At 47.0% G+C, this 18,509-nt stretch overlaps 1 protein-coding gene across 1 annotated transcript; it reads right to left on the minus strand.

Moving 5' to 3' along the window:
- Positions 1-220: 220 nt before the first annotated feature.
- On the minus strand, positions 221-15,559 carry rybpb (RING1 and YY1 binding protein b). Its single transcript, XM_019267319.2, has 5 exons — positions 15,342-15,559; positions 14,563-14,688; positions 2,662-3,051; positions 2,479-2,577; positions 221-2,146 (listed from the first exon to the last, which is right to left on the minus strand). The coding sequence occupies exons 1-5, from the start codon at positions 15,365-15,367 to the stop codon at positions 1,897-1,899; spliced, it is 891 nt and encodes a 296-aa protein (XP_019122864.2). The 5' UTR covers positions 15,368-15,559; the 3' UTR covers positions 221-1,896.
- Between the last annotated feature and the right edge of the window lie 2,950 nt (positions 15,560-18,509).

The following is an 18,509-nucleotide window of genomic DNA, read 5'->3' on the forward strand; positions in this document are numbered from 1 at the left end:
CTCGGATCCAGAGTGTTTCTTTTTGGGACTTGTTGACCTCACCTAACCTGGTTTTGGTTGCTCTGGGAGCGGCTCAAAAGACGAGTTGGGGCCTCTGTTAGGGGAGCTACCTGCACTGCGGAGCCGGTAGCGGTCTTGGACTCGGCTCACAGTATTGACAGTTCTCTGCCCCAGTTTAGCCGTGCACAGAGACAAGTGGACAATAAGAACACCATTTACATGGATTATATTAGTCTTTATTTAAACTGTTATTCATCTCACACATTAGATAGTTGCATTTCAAATTGTTATTTATCTGTCTATTTATCATGTCATTATGAAATTCCTTTGGTCCTTCAATAAATAAAACTAAGATATCATATACACATTTATTCTTTATACAATTTCATACAGTTAAAAAGGAAATTATGTTGGTCTAGTATCAGCTAAGGTGAAAGTAAATTAAAACCCTTAAATAAGCCTTGCTGTTCTAAAAATTGAAAGAGCATCGATGTGTTCTATTCACTACTGTAATATTTTTTGCCTTCAATGACAGGAGTCTTAAATTAATAATTTAAAAAAAAAAAAGAAAAGTTCAATTGAATTGTCAGTCTTTGCAAATTGTTTCACGTCTTTGTTTTTTCAGGTTGAGAGAGTGAAGAGTCGAAAAAAGTTTGTCTTCAGGACCACAACGAAAAAAGAAAGATGAAAAAAAACAAAACAAAAAAAATTGATTCACAACAGCTTGACACAACAGGCCTATTTTACAGTTCGATATGGTTTTACCAAGTGGAACTGTGTGTAACCTTCCTTCAGTCACAACAGAAAAGAACTCCGGCTCGAGAGCTGAGAGGAGCTCTGACTTTCAGCCAGAAAACATATCGAAGTACGGAATGCCGAAAATATCAACAGCTTTTAGTGTTTTACACAACAGCCTACACTGTACAGTTAAGGACATAAGATACTGTATAAGAGATCTGCTATAGCATACTAAATCAGAGACAATCTAGTGTGTGAACCTCAGGTGACCTTCTTCTCGATGCACATTGACCTGTACAGAACTAGTAGACGGACGTGGTGGAGGTCCCGACAGTGTTCAGAGTGAGACAGTGTTGTTGAGAAAAGTGAATGAGAATTTGATTTATCAGCACTTTGTCACATTGAGTGAATGGGCAATCCCACATCTGCAAAACCGCTTCACAGTGTATCTAGCACCAGTGTGTGTGTGTGTGTGTGTGTGTGTGTGTGTGTGTGTGTGGGTGTGTTTGTTTGTGTGTGTGACTCGAGTCCTGTCCTATCATTTTCAAACTGTAATAAAAACACTGAAGGAATGATCGATCGGCAGAGCTACACAGCAAAGCTTCAACATAAAAAAGGAGAACATCAAAGTATACAGGTGCAACAGGTAATAAATAAGGGTAATAATAGTTTAAAGTTATTGAAATGATGGTGGTTATTGTGCCCAGCGGAGAATTCTTCTTTACAAAAAACAAACAAAAAAAAAAAAGTCGACTTGGCCTCACATCCACGTACGAATATAAAACAATACATACAAGTGTCTGGATGCTACCGCAGGGGAGGCTGGGGATAGGGATGGGGATGGGGGGCGTTATTCCTTGTAGCCCGGCTCTCCTCGCCTCTCCTCGCCTATGCCACACGGGTGTAACCACGAGGGAAGGTCCCCCGCCAGGGCGTTTGTTTCCCCCATGCAGCAAGGCGCATCGCACTATTCCTTCCAGCATCCGGGGGTTGGTCATGGAAATGGAGGCAGGGCAGCAATGGGAAAGGTGAAATCTCTCCCCCTATGGGATCCATAGTGTCCAGAAACATGGAGGGAGGAAGAGGGGGGTCGGAAAGGGGGTGGGGGGGTGTAGCGGTTTGAGGACGGGTCAGGTGGGGAGCAATGGGGACGGGACCTCAGAACGACTCGTCGTGCCCCACAGAGAGATCCCCTTTAGGCGTGGAGGCGCGCGACGAGCCCTTGTCCATGCTCTCGGAGCCGGAGCTCTGGTGCTGCTGTTCGGAGCCCGCGCTGGACGTAATGGTGGACGAGGACGTGGAGGAGGAGCGGGTCTTCTCTTTAAAGTCTGTTATGATCACTGTCACGTTTCCGACAGTGATGGCCAACTGCTGGGCGGTGCTCCGGTCGATGTTCTTCAGTTTGGGCCTGAGAAAAAAAACAAATGTTAATAACCAGAAACGGCAACCACAATATGTGTGCCTCAGCAACAACAAAGGGGGGAGGCTGCCAGCACTGCGGGGGCAGTTACACTAAATTGCTCAATTCATCGGGTGACACATGAACAGTCAGAACAAGTGTATATAAAAGTGAGAGTGGGTGTTTAGTGTAAAAGATCATTTGTGAATCATTTGAGGTTTCCCACTAGCTTGAGCTGCTGAGTGTTTTTTTTTTTTTCAGAAAGGAAGCGCTGTGTAGTCAGAGATGTGAAACCATGTGTTCTATCAAAGACACGCACAGTGTGCGAGGCGGCTACACACCTGGAAATGTGAGAGTTCTTGTTGGTCTTGGTTGCTGATTTGCCAGACTGTATGCTGTGTTTGTCGCTGGGTGGGCTCTGATGGTTGTCTGATTTGGGTCTGGAAGGACAAACAGAACACGTGTGAGGAACACCGGCACAGATTACATCCAGAGACGCGTCAAGCCTCTGCACATACACTGACCTGGTCTTTTTGCTGCTGGGCTTCTTCGTGATGGCTGGGCTGATGTCCTTCTCTGTGTCGGGTTTGTCTTTGATTGGCTGCTCCTTGTCACTCTTCTCCTTCTCGGGGGTGTCTCCTTCTGGCCTCACTCTCTCTGGACGCTCGCCCTCCGGGCGTCCCTCAGGGCGTCCCTCGGGGCGTCCCTCGGGTCGTCCCTCGGGTCGTCCCTCGGGTCGTCCCTCGGGGCGTCCCTCGGGGCGTCCTTCACTGTTGGTGCGCTCCCCTTCGCCATCCGGGCGCTCCTTGTCCGTGCGCTCGCTCCTCTCCCTCCGCTCCTTCTTGGGCGGGGGAGGCATCGGGTACTGCTGAGCCACCTGCTGGGCGACCAGCTGGGAGTTGATCCTGGGTTTCCTGTGGAGGAGATCCAAGGTACAAACATGGATTAGCCTCGTAGTGGAGCTGTGTGACTGACACAGTCGCACCGTGGCTGACAAAGAGGAGGTGAGTGAACCTAGAGGCCGGCGACGGTGAAGGGAGGGAGGAGGAGGCTGCTTCTCCCAGCTGCTGCAGAGGTGAGAGTATGCAGCCGCTTCCTGACGCAGCAGCCCTGTTTTGAGGGCTAATCTCATTAGCTCACGGCTGTAATAAAATGAATGCACGGGACCATGAGGTGGGACATTTGCAGCACGTCACTTAGGTCCTCTAATCTGATTACTGCGGGGTTGGCCCTGTTTGTCACAGACTAGAAATTGAGTTGGACATGGTGTAGCTGCTCCGCTCGCTGAGCTCACCAGCAGCCATGGAGCTCTCTGTCCACACAAACCAGGACCATCTTTTAGAGTTTCATTATTCTCATTCAGCAAAAACAATAAAGACACATGTCAGGCTCAACATTCAAACAATCCCATCGTTTTCTGCAATTTTCACTCCAGACATGCGTGCAGCAACAGCAGCATCTCGCTCCATCAGCCGTGCAGATGAACAGGGCTCGAGCTTGTGAGGCAAAAAAAAACCCTCCGAAGTCAGGCTGCCTGAGCCAACGCACACACCTGCAGCATAATGGACACCAGCTGGCAGCATCTGGGGGGGGGGGGGGGGGGGGGCACAGAGGACCTCAGGGGGAGAGGGAGGGATGACTGCAGCCTTCCAGAGACTCCCGACTCAGCTGAGACCAAACTGCAGCCAGCAAACATGGATAATCACAGGCCAGCACTGGGCAAGTAAACCACAAGTACACTCACACACACACACAAACGTGCACTCGAAAAGCTTAGCATGCAAACAAACAGCCTGGCACAGCTCGACGACTGCTCAGGACGCCTTTCAACAGGAACGCCAGTTAGACTAGCTCGCTGTGTGTACCAGAGTGTCCAAAAAAAAAAGAAAATCTAGTCTTGGCAGGAAGAGTTTTGTGATATCCCAGGAGTGCAGAGGCAGTCCCTCCATCCTCTGGACCACTTTTTTTTTTTTGGAGGCCTGTGGTCAAAGTTGTTGAAACTCTGTCAATCTAAGCATCGGGCCAGATAAACAAGTGTTACTGCTGGAAAATGAAGCTCTCATGGTGAAAACTAAATGTTTTCAGCTTTGCCATGAGAATGGGCCCAAGCACAAAAAAGGGGGCGTAGGAGCAAGCGCATGTGGCAAAAACAGACAAGGCTCAATAGTGTGTCAGACTGATGACGCTGATTTCAGTGGCTTGTTGGGGAGAGTGGTTTTCAGACAGCTGCTTAAGTGGTTAGCCTCAGGGTTTCAATTTGGCTGCATTGCATTGCCAGTCCAGTTACTCTGGTTTCTGCACTTCCATCCTCGTGTGTCTTTCGCAACTGACACTCCGCTCCCTCCGTCCTTCTATCTTTTAGTAGCCGAGGACTTTTAAAAGTCTGAACACTCCCATTCTTTCGCAACTTTCCTCTGCAGCTCAATTAATCTGCTCCTGCTCTCACAGACACACTTCTTGAGGAGTGAGGATGGAGGTGGGGAGGCGATCAGAAGGCGATCAATGGGCAGAATAATAGAGCATCATGTCGTAACGCTCGTACTATGCGCCAATCAATACACCAGCTGTGGCGAATGCTGACGAGCCCCGGGCTGTTGATCCAGTCTCCCATTAGTCGCCACACTCTGGGCTCTTTCTACCTGACGCCCTTCCTCTGGAGGCCTCCGGGTGGGTGAGAATTAAAAGGGTGGTGCGGGAGTGAGATATTCTTCCCTTCCAATCCCAGCTTCATAATTGCCAACCCCGTCCTGTTCCCATCAAATTGATTCCATTTCAATCTGGAGTAATTACTTCCCATGTCGAGCGTTATAGCTCCCGCTCATAGTGCTAACTACGCTCTGCAATGCTTTTAAGTGCTTAAGTGATTAAGCTGATAACTAATTAATTAGGAAGTGATGATGTTGAGTTTAGAGCATGGACCTTCTTATGTGTACTGTACGAGACTGAAGTTCTGTATTTAGAAAATAAATAATCCGTCTCTCTGCTGAATTTGGCTGTGACACCTTAAACAAATGTTATTAACATGAATTCCTTCAGTACACTTCTGCGCCTTGGTTTCCTCCGTCCTGTCACTACTGGCGACACAACGCAGCCCACCCCACGGGACACTTGCAAGTCCTTGGGGTATCACCGGATTCCTGTTCCAATGTGAACATCTGGTGGGAAACGGCGAACGTGCTGTTGAGAAAGTGCCACAAAGAATTCAGAAAGATTTTTTTTTTGTGGCTTGGGATACATGAGAAAACAGCAGCGATGGTGACATGCGCTCGCCCACATATACCCTTTGTGCAAAAAATAAATCTCTAACCCGCAGTCGCAAGTAAACAGATTGCGAACGCAGACGGCGTCCGACAGCACCAGAAATCATTTTGTTTGGCAGTCGGGGCTGTTGGCCGAGGAGGTGGTGAATGAGTGATTGATTGACTGATAAGCTCCACGCCTCTTTTGCCCTGTTGCGGAGTTGAAGCCCCGGTCAGAGCCTGAGATTTGTGTCAGCAGCAGCGGCGGCGGCGGCGGCAGTGGTGTCAGAAGCGGGCCCTGGTAGTTAAGCAGCAATTCAGTGCCAGCTGTAAGTCAGCCATGAGCTGCTGCTGGCATGATGGAGCCATCGCTCTCTCTTTGCCACATTATTTATTTACTGACCACCCATCATGGCTTCGCACAGCTATGCTCTGTGGCTCATTACCATGGCTGCAGACACTATATGCATGTGTCACTAGTATTTATTAAACAGTGGTGGCTGGAAAAGGCCTGCTTAAAAACTACTTTTCAAAATTTGAAATTAATTATACTCCATATTTAAATAATTGGCCCACGATGTTGTATTAATTAAACTACGACGTTGCTGGAAATGACTCAGCATAGCGCAACAGGATCATGACAACTGAACCATGTCGTTTTGCAAACGTCCAAATCAAATAAACATCTATATTTCACAAGACGTCCTGGAAATGATCCTGGGAGCAGGACCAGGAGTGAACCCCGAGGTCCAATTGCAGAAATTGCTCCAACCTCCCACTGCTGCCAATATATTCCTGGGGAATAAGCGTGTGTGTGTGTGTGAGTGTGAGTGTGTCAAGTGTGTAAAGCCTGCTGTCGAATCATTTCCCACTGTGAGGGCTCACAGCTTATTACCTCCCCTCTGCACAACAATAGGCCATGATTGACAGCTCCTCCTATGCTTGCCCCTAAATTCCACTCAATAGGGGGAGGGAGGAGTGGGGAGACTCCCTCCGCGGGATGCCCTGAAATAACTATCATCATGCTTAAAAGCTCCTAATTCAGTCAGACTGACACCCATAGTTAGACTGCTCCATTCGGCCTGAACCATCCTGGAGACAGACACACCTCTGCTCGGCTGGAGCCGGAGCTGGAGCTGGCCACGAGTAGCCAACACTTGCGAGGCGCGGGCTGAAGCTGAAGCTGCCGTTTCATGGGGAACCCTTTCTAGAGAAAGCAAAAACAATGAACCTGAGCACTTGGTGGAGAGGCAGAGTAATGAAGAGAGCGATGGAGAGCGTGATAGAGTGAGAGAGAGGCGCAGGAAAGCCCTCATTAACACAGCTCTTTTATTTGAAGTGCTGTGTGGAGGACAAGCAATTATTTCCTGCCAGGCTGAGTGAATGCAGTGGCAGACAGCTGAGCGGAGAGGAGAGAGAGAACGAGAGCGAGACAGCCGACAGACAACAGAGTTCTTCCAACACGGACGGCCTACTGAAGAGCTCAGACTATTTAACATCGCCCACTCTTCTCATTCAGACTTTGTAAATAACCGCGTCCACACAGCACAGGCGTGGGCTCCTTGTCCTCCGTGACGTACAAACTTCTTCGTACTCATTCGACGGTGACCTGGTTTTCCCACCACCACCTCTCCCACCACACAGGGACAGAGAGAGACCACCACAGCCACCGCCTGGAGCGCGTCAGCATGTGAGAATGCCACAGGGCTTTGGTTTGATCACAGCAGCTCCCTGTGACGCGCTGGCAGCCATGTAATCAATGATCTACATGCACTCGCCTGCTCGCCCTGATCCTTATGTAGAAACATGTGACGGCTCTCTGTCCCCCCGCTAGAATGGAGGGGTGGATTGAGCAAAGCCCGGAGCTGCCTGGCAGTGTTGCTTCAAATGTGAGATATGGATACATACTGTATATGTATGCTCCATTGTTCTATTGTTAAATGTTTCTTTCCAGGAAGACTTGAAGTCTTCGCAGGCCCCTGCCTGACCCACTTCATGAGTCGACAAGCTGACAGAAGTTTGCCTCGAACATTTCAAAAGTGCACAAAAGTGCTATCTGTGTTATCTGTGCATATTTGTCTTTGCAGTAAATTGATGTTTAGTAAACTTTTAAAGGGGGTGGGCTTGGACTGTTGGCCATTTTAAATGTGTCACTCTGAGCCTGGAATTATCAACTAATCAGTCAGTGACTGTCTCAGTTATTTTATTAGTCAGACAGGAAGTAAACAATGACAGAGAGCAGCCAAAATGTCCGTCAAAAGTTCCCAGAGCCAAAAGGTGACATCTTCACGTTTCGTCCAACAGACCAAAACATCTGATCATCGCTCTAATAAAACACTAACTTTTAAAAGTGGCTGTCAGGCTGGCTGAAACTGAAAATACAGTTGGCGTTTTTAGTCACTCGACATTTTGAGTAATAAAGATACTCTCTGGTTATAGCCGGCTTATTGGTGATTAAAGCTTTATTACAGGAACTGAACAGAATTCTTAATTCGCGATTTGTCTGATGTAGACCAGTTCCAGTATACAGAACACCACCACGTTGTCGTGTTCGTCACAGATGTCTCAAAGATGTGCTGAATGTGAGCGACACACCAGCACTCACAACCACTAATGCACCGAATATTTAAAATGTATTTATTTTGCTGTCTGTGTCAAAAAAAAAAAAGATTGCCAATTACGGCAACTGAAGTCCAAGAATTGTTTGCCAATTTCTCAGAGTGGTTGCCAATGGCAACCGGGCAACTGTTGCTGTCCAGCCGTGAATAAAAACAGAAAAAAAGAAAAGCTGCAAATCATTTCACATTTGGAAGCAGCAAAATGTGTCTGGATAAGTGGCTTTATGTCGACTCGGTTTGCAAAGCTAAATCTAAGTCCAGCCTAAACTTGTCAGCGGCCTTTGGGCTCATCCTGAGCTGCAGACCTCTGTCTGCTCAGATAAGCGACCACAGATTGGAGCTATCGGTCCTAAACAGAATCGTTTCTGACCTCTATCAGTGCACATGGACAAACTATTCATTTGTTTACTGGGATGTTGAAATGAGAAACGTTTTTGACCGTTCTGATCCTGAAGTGACAGGAGCTGTGTCACCTGCAGCCACCCATGGGTAACATAATCTGTGTGTGTGTGTGTGTGTGTGTGTGTGTGTGTGTGTGTGTGTGTGTGTGTGTGTGTGTGTGTGTGTTGTGGAGGTCGAATGAGGATAACACCTGAAGAGCAGCCTGGGGCTATAGAGCTTCTCGATTCATTCCACTGCCCACCAGAGGCATTAAGCATTCATCCCTTCACGAGCCCCCTCCAGTCAGGGCTTTAAGGGCTTAATGTTACTGTCATTTCTCCCCCCTCCATCCCCTCCACCTTTACACTCCTTGTCTCTAGAACCCCAACAAACCCATCAAATTTCTTCAGGTGCTCTGTATGCACAGCAGGCTCCCAGAGAGCATCTGCACCACGCACATTTTTTCCACAAACAGCCAAAGAGCTCAACAGTCAGGCATGACATTTAGTTGCCGCTGTACTAAGCACTATCAGTGCTGGACAGAGCGAAGGAATTGACGGAAATCTCTCAAAGATATCCCCTCCTTGTCTGAAATAACTGTAAACCCTGTGCTGGCTGCAGAGTGTCTGTTTTTTCAGCGTCTCCTGACAGGCTCCAGGAGTCAGACAGTCTGTGCTTTTGAGTGAGCCAGACATACGCAAGAAGAAAAGGAGGTCTATGGCAGAGGAATTAAAAGAGGAAACGGTGTCGGTTGTCTAAGTTTGTGTCTGCTCTTGTGTAAAAAAAAAAAAAAAAAAAAGTCTTCATCTTCACACTGAGTATTTTCTCTCCACGGCTGACCTTTCAGGCTACGAAATGCTTGGCATCAGGCAGACTGACAGCGAGTCACTGCAGAGGCGCTGAGCACGTATGAGCTCTTTCCATCAGCAGCACTGTGTCACATCGCTCAGAATCACTCATTTGTTTCCCTCCTCTCCGTGGCCTCTCCATCATTCTCTCTTTGTCTCCTTTCCTGCTCTCTCTCTCTCTACTTTCTCTCCCCGCACATTAACCCACACCACCAGCACACATCCCGTTCCCCACTGGCTTTAAGTAGGTCTTCTTCACCTCTCTTCACCCTCTTTCCTGCTGTTTGCCTCTGCTGTGCGTGAGTGATCTGTCAAGTAGACCCCGTCTTCACCCCCATCTTGCTGCTGTGCTGCCGTCCTCTTTCGTATTGAAACGGGGGCTGGTTTGAATTCGCTCGACAAACCACGCGGTGCTGCCAAAAGGGACGTGGCACCTTCACAGCAGGCTCACAACAAGAGGAAGAACGTCAAGCAGGCAAACAAAAACATGAAGTGACGGAAAGCTGACACCGAGAGGTCAAATCCAGGCTCGGCTCAGACAAACCATAGCACGACAGGATCAAAACCTTCAGCTCTGAGAACGACTTTGCCAAAAGTTACTTTACCACGGGAACAGGGCGAGCTCTGTGTTTGCTCTTGATGTCATCCGTTAGCGAACAGCATGTCAAGCGGTCCCATTCTTTCCCCATGTGTGGACGGTGCTGCTGGTAGAAACAGGAGAGCCTGTCCAGCCCAGCTAGCTCTCTCCCTCCCTGGGTAATGATGTGGCTCACTCTGCTTTAGCCCCTGGAGACTCCTGGTTGAGTGAGCACAACCCCCTCGCAGCCATCCGTGCCCCCCCCTCCCCTCCTTCCTTCAAAACACACACACATAAATGTCCACACCGTACACTCCTCTCCGCCCCCTCTGCGCTCTGTTTCCCCCCTTGTCCTTTCCTGCCCTCCTCTCCTCTCTCCTTACTCCTCAGCTAGCTGCGACTCCACATTAACTCCTCTCTCCTTGTCCTCGTATGCCTTTTTCCTGGATTTTCCCTGAGACTGCTCACTCCCTCACTGTCACATTCGTTCGCTTGCCTCATCTTTTTTTTTTTTTTTTTTTTTTTTCGGGCTGGAGGAGTCCACGACTCAACAGCTCTCTCAACATTTCTCTGTTTTGTCAGATTGCCAAATTGGCTACTGTATTTAATCACTCACACTCCGCCAAATCCCATGAAGTAATTAAGAAGTTTTAAATCCGGCAATTAACATGTAAAGATTAGGACTACCCGCTCGTGCTTAGGGTTTTCAGTGCAGATGCTGATAATGCTGGATAAGCAAAAGCGGTTTCCTCTGGGCGGGGGCTGCTGCGGGGGCAGGGAGGGGAGGGGAGGGTGGTGGGCGAGGAAGTGCAGATATAAATTGAGCGCCAGCATGTCCCTCTTATGTAATTCCATTATCCTGGACAATTTGCCTTAATGTGACAGTGGTAGAATCCACGGATTATAATGACTCCATTCCATCATTGTAAAAGACAGAGAGGCACACACACACACACACACACACACACACACACACACACACACACACACACACACACACACACACACACACACAGCAATCATTTTCCAATAATTGCGCAGCCTCGACTCTTAAACAGAGATGTGCACTTTTACTTTTTTAGCCCCCGTGTTAACTCGACTCGTGGCTCTAGGGTTGGGTATGATTCTGCTTTCATAATCCGTGGATTTATGGGTTATCCTTATGGTCTTATTACAAACACACAGACTCAATACAAAAGCTATTTACTCACACAGATTCACACCTGTGAAGATCTACACTAACAGACTGATTACAGTAACTATGGAAGATTTGTAATGCCCTTCATACTTGTGTTGATATTTGCGTGTGCATTATTCAGACGTCAGTCTATAAAAGTTACAGGTGACTGAAAAAACTCACCTGTTGCCTGATGCTGATGCCAATAAAAGCTGGTTGGTGTAAAGCTCCAGCCTCATGGCGTGCACAAATTCTGCACAATGAAATGTAACGGCCATTTAACCAAACTCTGCCCTTTCTTCCACAGTGAAACCTTTACAACATATTTAATGCTGCCAATTCAGATTTCTATGACGGGTCAGGTGTCGTTTCACTGAGTCACCTGGATTCCACCTGAAAATAGATCAGCTCTGTATGCTTTTTTTTTTTTTTACTTTGAGCCTCTCTGTGTGATAAATGGAAGAGCATGAAAGAGTACGAAGTTGCTTTGATTTCTGTTCAAATTAGGTTTGTTTAAACATTCACTAGTAAGGACATTCTTACCTTTAATGTTGGCAGTATAGCTGACGCTGCTGTAAACACAGTGGATCAGCTGCTGTGGTTCAGGTTCTGTGTCTGAGTTCCACATAAATTAAAGTCCACGTTAGTTTATTTCTAGTCACAGCGCTGCAGTTTTCCAACAAGTGAGAGACACCCATTTGTTCTGTTTTATATAAAGCACAGATGGAAGCTGCTCGAAATGGTTGACAACAGAGCCGCGGCGCACAGCAGTCAAAGACTGAGGTACCTCAAGACTTCCTGTGATCCCCACCATCAATCAACTTTAGAGGGCTCCTAATGGTTTCTCCCTGGGCCCCCGGGGCTGACAGAGGTGCATACCAAACACCGCCACACAGCAAACTGATGTACAGCGACGCGGTGTCACGTTCGCACAGAGATCGGGTTCGGAATGCCAGAAACATTTAAATATGATAGTGCGCACCTCACAGGTGATGCTAATGCGAGCCCTTCTCCAATTACTGAAGCAGCGGCGGAGGCTGAACACTTTGCCTACTTGGACTTGTAGATTAGCGTCCAGGTCAGGTGCAAAACGCAGAGTGCTTTCTTGTTTAAGAGTCAGAGTGGCAGAGGCTAGATTTAGCCTACTTGGGCATCAGGTTACATCACCGAGCTGGACCGGGTCAACAGGTTCGTTAGGCTGCGCTCAACAGGGACAAACGGGCCTCTCCCTGCATGCTGATGCCACGGACAGTTTTGCTCTTGTTAACACTCACACACTTTCTTCCATGTGCACAAATCAGAGCTGCATGACCCACAGTTACCTGGCATACCTACCACTGGCAGGGGACAAAGTGCAACCGGGGCCTCCCCACTATCTGTCAATCATCGCGCGTCATGTTAATTGAGTAAAGTCCATCAACACCTGTAGAAACCGCTGGTGTATCAATGACTCGGTGCAGACTGTGAGAGATGGATGTATCGAGTACAAGAGGATAGGTAGGTGGACCATGTATGAATCAATGCTGGATGACCTTTGTTTCAGGACACAGGAAAAGAAAGCTGCGGGACTGTGTGGAAGGAGCATGGAAAAAAAAGAAAAAAGAAAAAAAAAAAAAAGACATCCACACCACCCAAAATAATAATGTCACACTGACTGCGCAAATCAATACCTAAGCTCGATGATCTTGTAGTAAAAACAAACCGGAGATCAAAATCAAACTTCAACGCTGAGAAAAGAAGTGTTTTGACTCCTACCAGCGACGAGGAAACTCTAATTAGTGTCCTGAATAAAAGCACATTGAAAACAGCCTCAGATAAAAGAAAGACAAAACATCCACGCGCAGCCTTAAGTGTGAATCGTTTAGCTGAGAGCGTGCTGCTCCGTCCCATGCTTCGCTGGAATACATCAAACGGTGAAGAGGAGACAGCTAATTAGTACTCATTAGAATAACAACTATACAACTGCACTAATCAAAGGTTAACTACTCGGATCAAACAGGCATGTGTGTGACAACCACTCATGTGATGTCATGTGCTGCCATTTACCAAACAGAGGCAACTGGGCTGTTGCCAAAGCACAGTGGCAGGATGGCTATGACACGCTCAGTCTCTGCTTCCTGCCTTCACACAGCAGGCTCAGCCTGCATCATCAGCTGTGGTCTTAAGCTACACGCTGCTAGGAAAAAGATCAGAGGAGAAAGGAGGGGGGCCAGACAATTAAGACTGAGCGAGCTCAATCTTTTGGATTCTCAGTAAAGCGGTGTCAGTGTGCTCCGTTTTGCGGTGCGCCATGGGGTGTCAGTCGAGCCACTCATTGTAAAACCACAGCTGGAAAGGTTAGAGTGCAGGGGACTTGTCAACAAACCCACAAATGACTCATCTATCTCGCCATCTCATCGTGCAACTCATGACACGAGTAAACAAAGTCACACTGTGGCACACACACTCACACACACACACAAGTTCTCAGCACAAAATTGAAGAAAAAAAAAAACATTCCCCAGAACAGAAGGAGGAGGCGTCACTACACGCAAAAACCGAAAGGGAATCCCGTCACGATATTCGAGGTAGACGGCGTTTTCATCTCATGTTTCCCATAAAACACTGTGGTCTGCTGACATCACAGAAACGCATTCTGGGGGTGAGCTCAGGGGAAATGTCTGGGACTTACGAAGCCTGTTACTATAAATGCTGATTAATCTGGAGACATTTTCAGAAGGCAAACATGAGTGAGCTCACTTGTAAACACATTCGGGAACAAAGCACATCTGTGGCAGACTGAGATTTGACAAATGATTCATCATAGACGTGACATGTGTGGACTCATTTAAAAAAAAACGAAAAATTGGATTTTTTGGGAACATTTGGGGGGAAAACTGGTGAAGGTCCTCTGCACCAGGCGTGAGAGGACACTGACTTCAACTACATGGGACAAGGGGGGATAAAGAAATGCACATCTGGACACATCGCCAACCCTCATTACAACCACTAAGAAATCTGTCCATGCCCTTACTGTACACCCACCTCACGTACAAAACATCCGCCTGCTCTGACCATGAAAAGAACCTCTGCAATCCTACAGGTAGGTGAGATGCACACACTTGTTTCTGCTCCATGAAGAGAAAAAAGATGCCCTTTTTTTTTTTTTGCTCTGTTGATGCACTGTAGCTGTACAGCCACATCCTGAAGTATGGTCCCCTCTTCCCCACCCCATCCTCCTCCCACCACCACCACCACCCTCACCCACTCTGGCTATAGTGAAGCAGCCAGCTTAACCTAGACGCACGCATAAAAAAAAAAAAGCAATGCAAATGTTCCGTCGCATAAAATGAGAAAAAAAACTACGGGATGATCCGCGACGACGACGACAACAACAACGACTGGAGGATGTTTGGAGAGACTTGTCCATCAACAAGTCGCCGGTGTCGCTCACAGACAAACAAGGCTGTCGATCAAAGTTGTCATTCCACAGAAATTGCGATGCAATGCTGCTGCAGCCGAGCCGAGCAGGGGGGGAAAAACGAGACGCTCAGACGAGAGAGAGTGAAAGAGAGAGAGAGAGAGAGAGAGGGAGCGCTACGTTACCTTGTGGATGTGCCCTTCCTCACATCGCAGATGCTGCATTTGAAAGCCTCGGCGGTGTTCCTGAAGGTGCACACGCTACAGTCCCAGTAGCCGTCATCAGCGGTCTGTTTGGCTTGTCTTTTTGGCCTTACAAATTTAAAAACACATGTTAAGGTCAAGTTAGTTTATTATTATTTTTTATTATTTTTATTCATTTCAAACTGTCACCAACAGATTTCATGAAATGACAAGAAATGAGACTGTGACAAACATAACACGTTGTCTAATACACGGGGGGCTACTTCTAACGCGGCACGTATCGTGGTGGTGTTGTCATTAATATTGGGTTCGAGTCCCGGCCAGTACAGCTCCGTGGTTAATAAATCCCCACAGTGGCGAAGCTCCACACCGTCCGATTGTATCGCCAGCTAAGGCTAGCAGGCAGGCAGGCAGGCAGGCAGGCATTGCTAAAAATTTTCGGCATCGAAAGCTTAGCACGTCGGCTAACAAAAGCAATATCAAACAATGTCCATTTCGACATTGACTCTCCGAAAGGCTTCGTCCAGACGGAAGAGCGTTTCGGGGAATGCCAGGCGTCTCCTCTGAAAAATTTCCCTTTGTCTGTTAAGTGACTGGGTTATGGGGAGCGAGAAGCCGCCATAGTGACTGCACTGTTCTAGCTAGCTGTGGCATACCAACTGAAAAAGGGAGAAACGATCCCTGCGTGAGGAAGACGCATCCAAATATCGAGCCCGAAACGCACCAAACAATCAGAAATCGACAGCGGGCGGTCGCATTACCTGGTAGGGCTCTTTTTGTCGCCCATGGTGAAGAATAATCCACGGAAATAAGAAGAAAAAGGGGCCTCCTTTAATTGTCAGTGAGTGTATAGTGGGTTCAGATAGAGCCGCTGCTGAAGCTGCTGGCAGACAGGCTCCACTCAGCGCTGGCTCGAGGCACGGCACAGCGACTGACTGCACTGCGCCACGTGACCGCCGGCCGGCCAATCACGGTGCGAGTAGGTTTAAAAGTCTGGATGGATATTTGGGAGCTATTTTAATAACTACGAGAGAGATTTGACAGAAATCACCTCAACCCTGCGTACGTGCATAAAGATTACACGGCGTTGCGACGTCGATATCGTTCACAGCGCCTGCAATGAAGCTGATGTGTGCGTAACTTTCAAAACGCAGTCAAAGTTTTACGAGAGGAGAAGAGAAAAAGGAGTGAAAGGAAACAATGCGCGCATAGAAAAAACTGTTACATGAAGACAATATAGAGAAGAAAAGGAAAATAAACACATTGTGCACGTTTGTCACGTACTAACACGTCATTATATAATTTATTACACTATGACTTCAGACAGGTGGGGTTCTGATCAGGGACCTGCTGATAACCACAGGCAGCAGTCATGCTTGTGCATGGTTGAAAATAATACTACCACTAGTAACAGCAGTGTTACAGGTGTATCCATGACTACAAGAGACAGGAGTTACATTTTGCGTCACAGGATGCATCATGCTCTGCTTGTTGAGCATCTCCCAGCATGCACTGGATAATAATAAAAAAAGAGTGGGGAAATATCTGGATGGTTTCTCCAAATCTATCAGAGTTTAAACACGGACACATTTGCACTCAATTTCAAACATATGGCCAATTTAGAGTTTCATGTTCACCAGAGCTGTGGGAGGAAGCCAAAGGGTACCTGGAGGAAGCAATGCAAACTCCACATAAAACACAGAGGCTGTGTTCTCAACACATTCTTCTTTTATGGTGAAGTAATGTTGCAGATCATTTAAGCAATCCTGCTAACAATTTAACTCCATAAAGTAGTGCTTTTCACACACAGACCTTAATTTGACCCGTATAAAGTAATGCAGTGTGGATTAGACATATCTATTGTATTTAATTGTGAATAGTCATATTCAAAAACATTACCTCGTGTATTTTTTCCACCAAGAGTTTTCTGGAATATCAGGTGGGAAAGATAGATCCTTACCGGACACATTGTCCTCCCCTGTTTACTGAAATAAACATTCAAGAGCCTAATAAGACACAGAAGAGCTCCATTCATCCAGCACTTGCTAGAGAAACTTTTAATGGCCCCTTTACCCTCCTGGCTCTGACAGGCTGCGTCATGGAATGTGTTGGAGCAAGCACTGCACCTCTTGCGCGCCTCCGCTCTGCCCAGGACAAGGCTCTCGGTGGGGGAGACCAAGAGTGAATCATGTAGGCTCATTAGTTGCTCTCCACGGCTCCAGGTCCTATTGTGAATCCCTCGCCTTTTCTACTCAGAGTGAATATCCGTGCCTCCACATAAGTCTGCCCTCCGCCCAGTGATTACCTCTGCTTAGCTCATAACATGCTGCTCTAATTGAGCTTCATCACAGTAGCCTACTGATAACTACAATTCAGTCAAAATAACATTAAGCCCTGCCTCGCTGGTTCTGTAATGAGTTCCTGGGAAAACGGTGCTTTTTTTTTTTTTTGTTTGTTTTAACTTCATGCAAAACATACAGCATTCAAATAGAGTGGAGCAAGTGGAGCTCATCTGTATTCATAGGTAGGATGAGTCCTTGCAGCTACATGTGTTGTTTTTTTTTTAGAAAGACTAAAATATCTATGCAGACTGGTTAATTCATTGATAAAACAGAGGTGAGCAAACAGTTATTGAGAACAGCTGGCCTAAAGGTGAGAGTGGAGCAGATTCTTCCCTCCCTCATCAACTACACCCTTGAGCAAGGCGCTTACATTACTCGCAGACGATTTCACAAGACAGTTAGCACTCATTCATTATTTATGAGAGGTTAGTAGCCGAGTTTGAAACAGCAAGACACTGAGGTGGTAAAACAAATCAGGGGTGAGGCACACTAAAAAGGAATAATATCATCACATGATGCAAAGGAGGATGACAGCCATGCTAATCATGTTTGTGCAAAACTGCAAAATGTCATCCCAGCAGACTCACGGAAAGTGAGAGTCACTGTCAAGCTGTTGGCTTCCCAACAATACAAAACTGCTCAGACCGACTCTGACTGCATCTATTGTCTCAAACAGCACTTTGTTTGAAGCATGCAGCAGCCTTGAATTCCAGTAAATCCTAGAGGGATGCTCAGTGTCTGACAGTAGAAGATTGAGGTTGTACTGCTCCTAGGCATGAATGTGTAACAATTGAGTAATGTCTAGTGTTTGGAGAAATCACATATCGCTGCAGCAGCCAATCTGCCCGTTAAACATCAGCAGAGTGACAGGACATACGCAGAGCAGTATTCTTAGAAATATGTACATATTGGACAATCACACAGCTCCTCGTTTATGTCCAGTGCCAGTGTGTTGTCCAACATGGTTATCGTCGTGAACAGCTACACTTGGAGTGAGAAGCCAGCCCTCATGGAGAACAGTGAGGCATGATGTCGCTTAAATATGTGGGTGATGGCACACATTTTCAGACAGTCTCTCCTGGAGGACATTCATAGTGTTGCACTTGGTCGTTCATGTGAAAAGTGGCAGCGGTGCTCGTGTAGAGAATGAAAAAAAGGAGAGAGAGAAGTTCACCCTACATCACGGCCTGAGATGAGTGTGAACGTTGGATTGTCAGTTTCAGAAGGTTACAGAAATGGTTGAACGCGACCCCCACTAATCTGAAGTTGGTAAGGTGTGGGGGATGGGAGGGCTTTCTGAAGCTATTCAGCCATCCGACAGGCACTTCTGATGAAGCATACTGGCAGCTTAATGTGTGGAGGGAGGGATGGTGAGAAGCAAGTCGTGCTTTGATGCAGAAGACCGGAGTTTGCATCACATCACATTAACTATGTCTTATGGTTACCTAATCATAACCATACCATAACCATATAACCACTTTTTCCCCAGCAGTCATATAGGTTTCTGTATGCTCAAAATGAACCAGTCTTTACAATGTGTCAGAAGGAAAAAGTGTTTGTTATTCACTCAAAAGTGAGGCGAAAAGT

The sequence above is a fragment of the Larimichthys crocea genome, chromosome I, assembly GCF_000972845.2.
Source record: "Larimichthys crocea isolate SSNF chromosome I, L_crocea_2.0, whole genome shotgun sequence".
Lineage (NCBI taxonomy): Eukaryota > Metazoa > Chordata > Actinopteri > Sciaenidae > Larimichthys > Larimichthys crocea.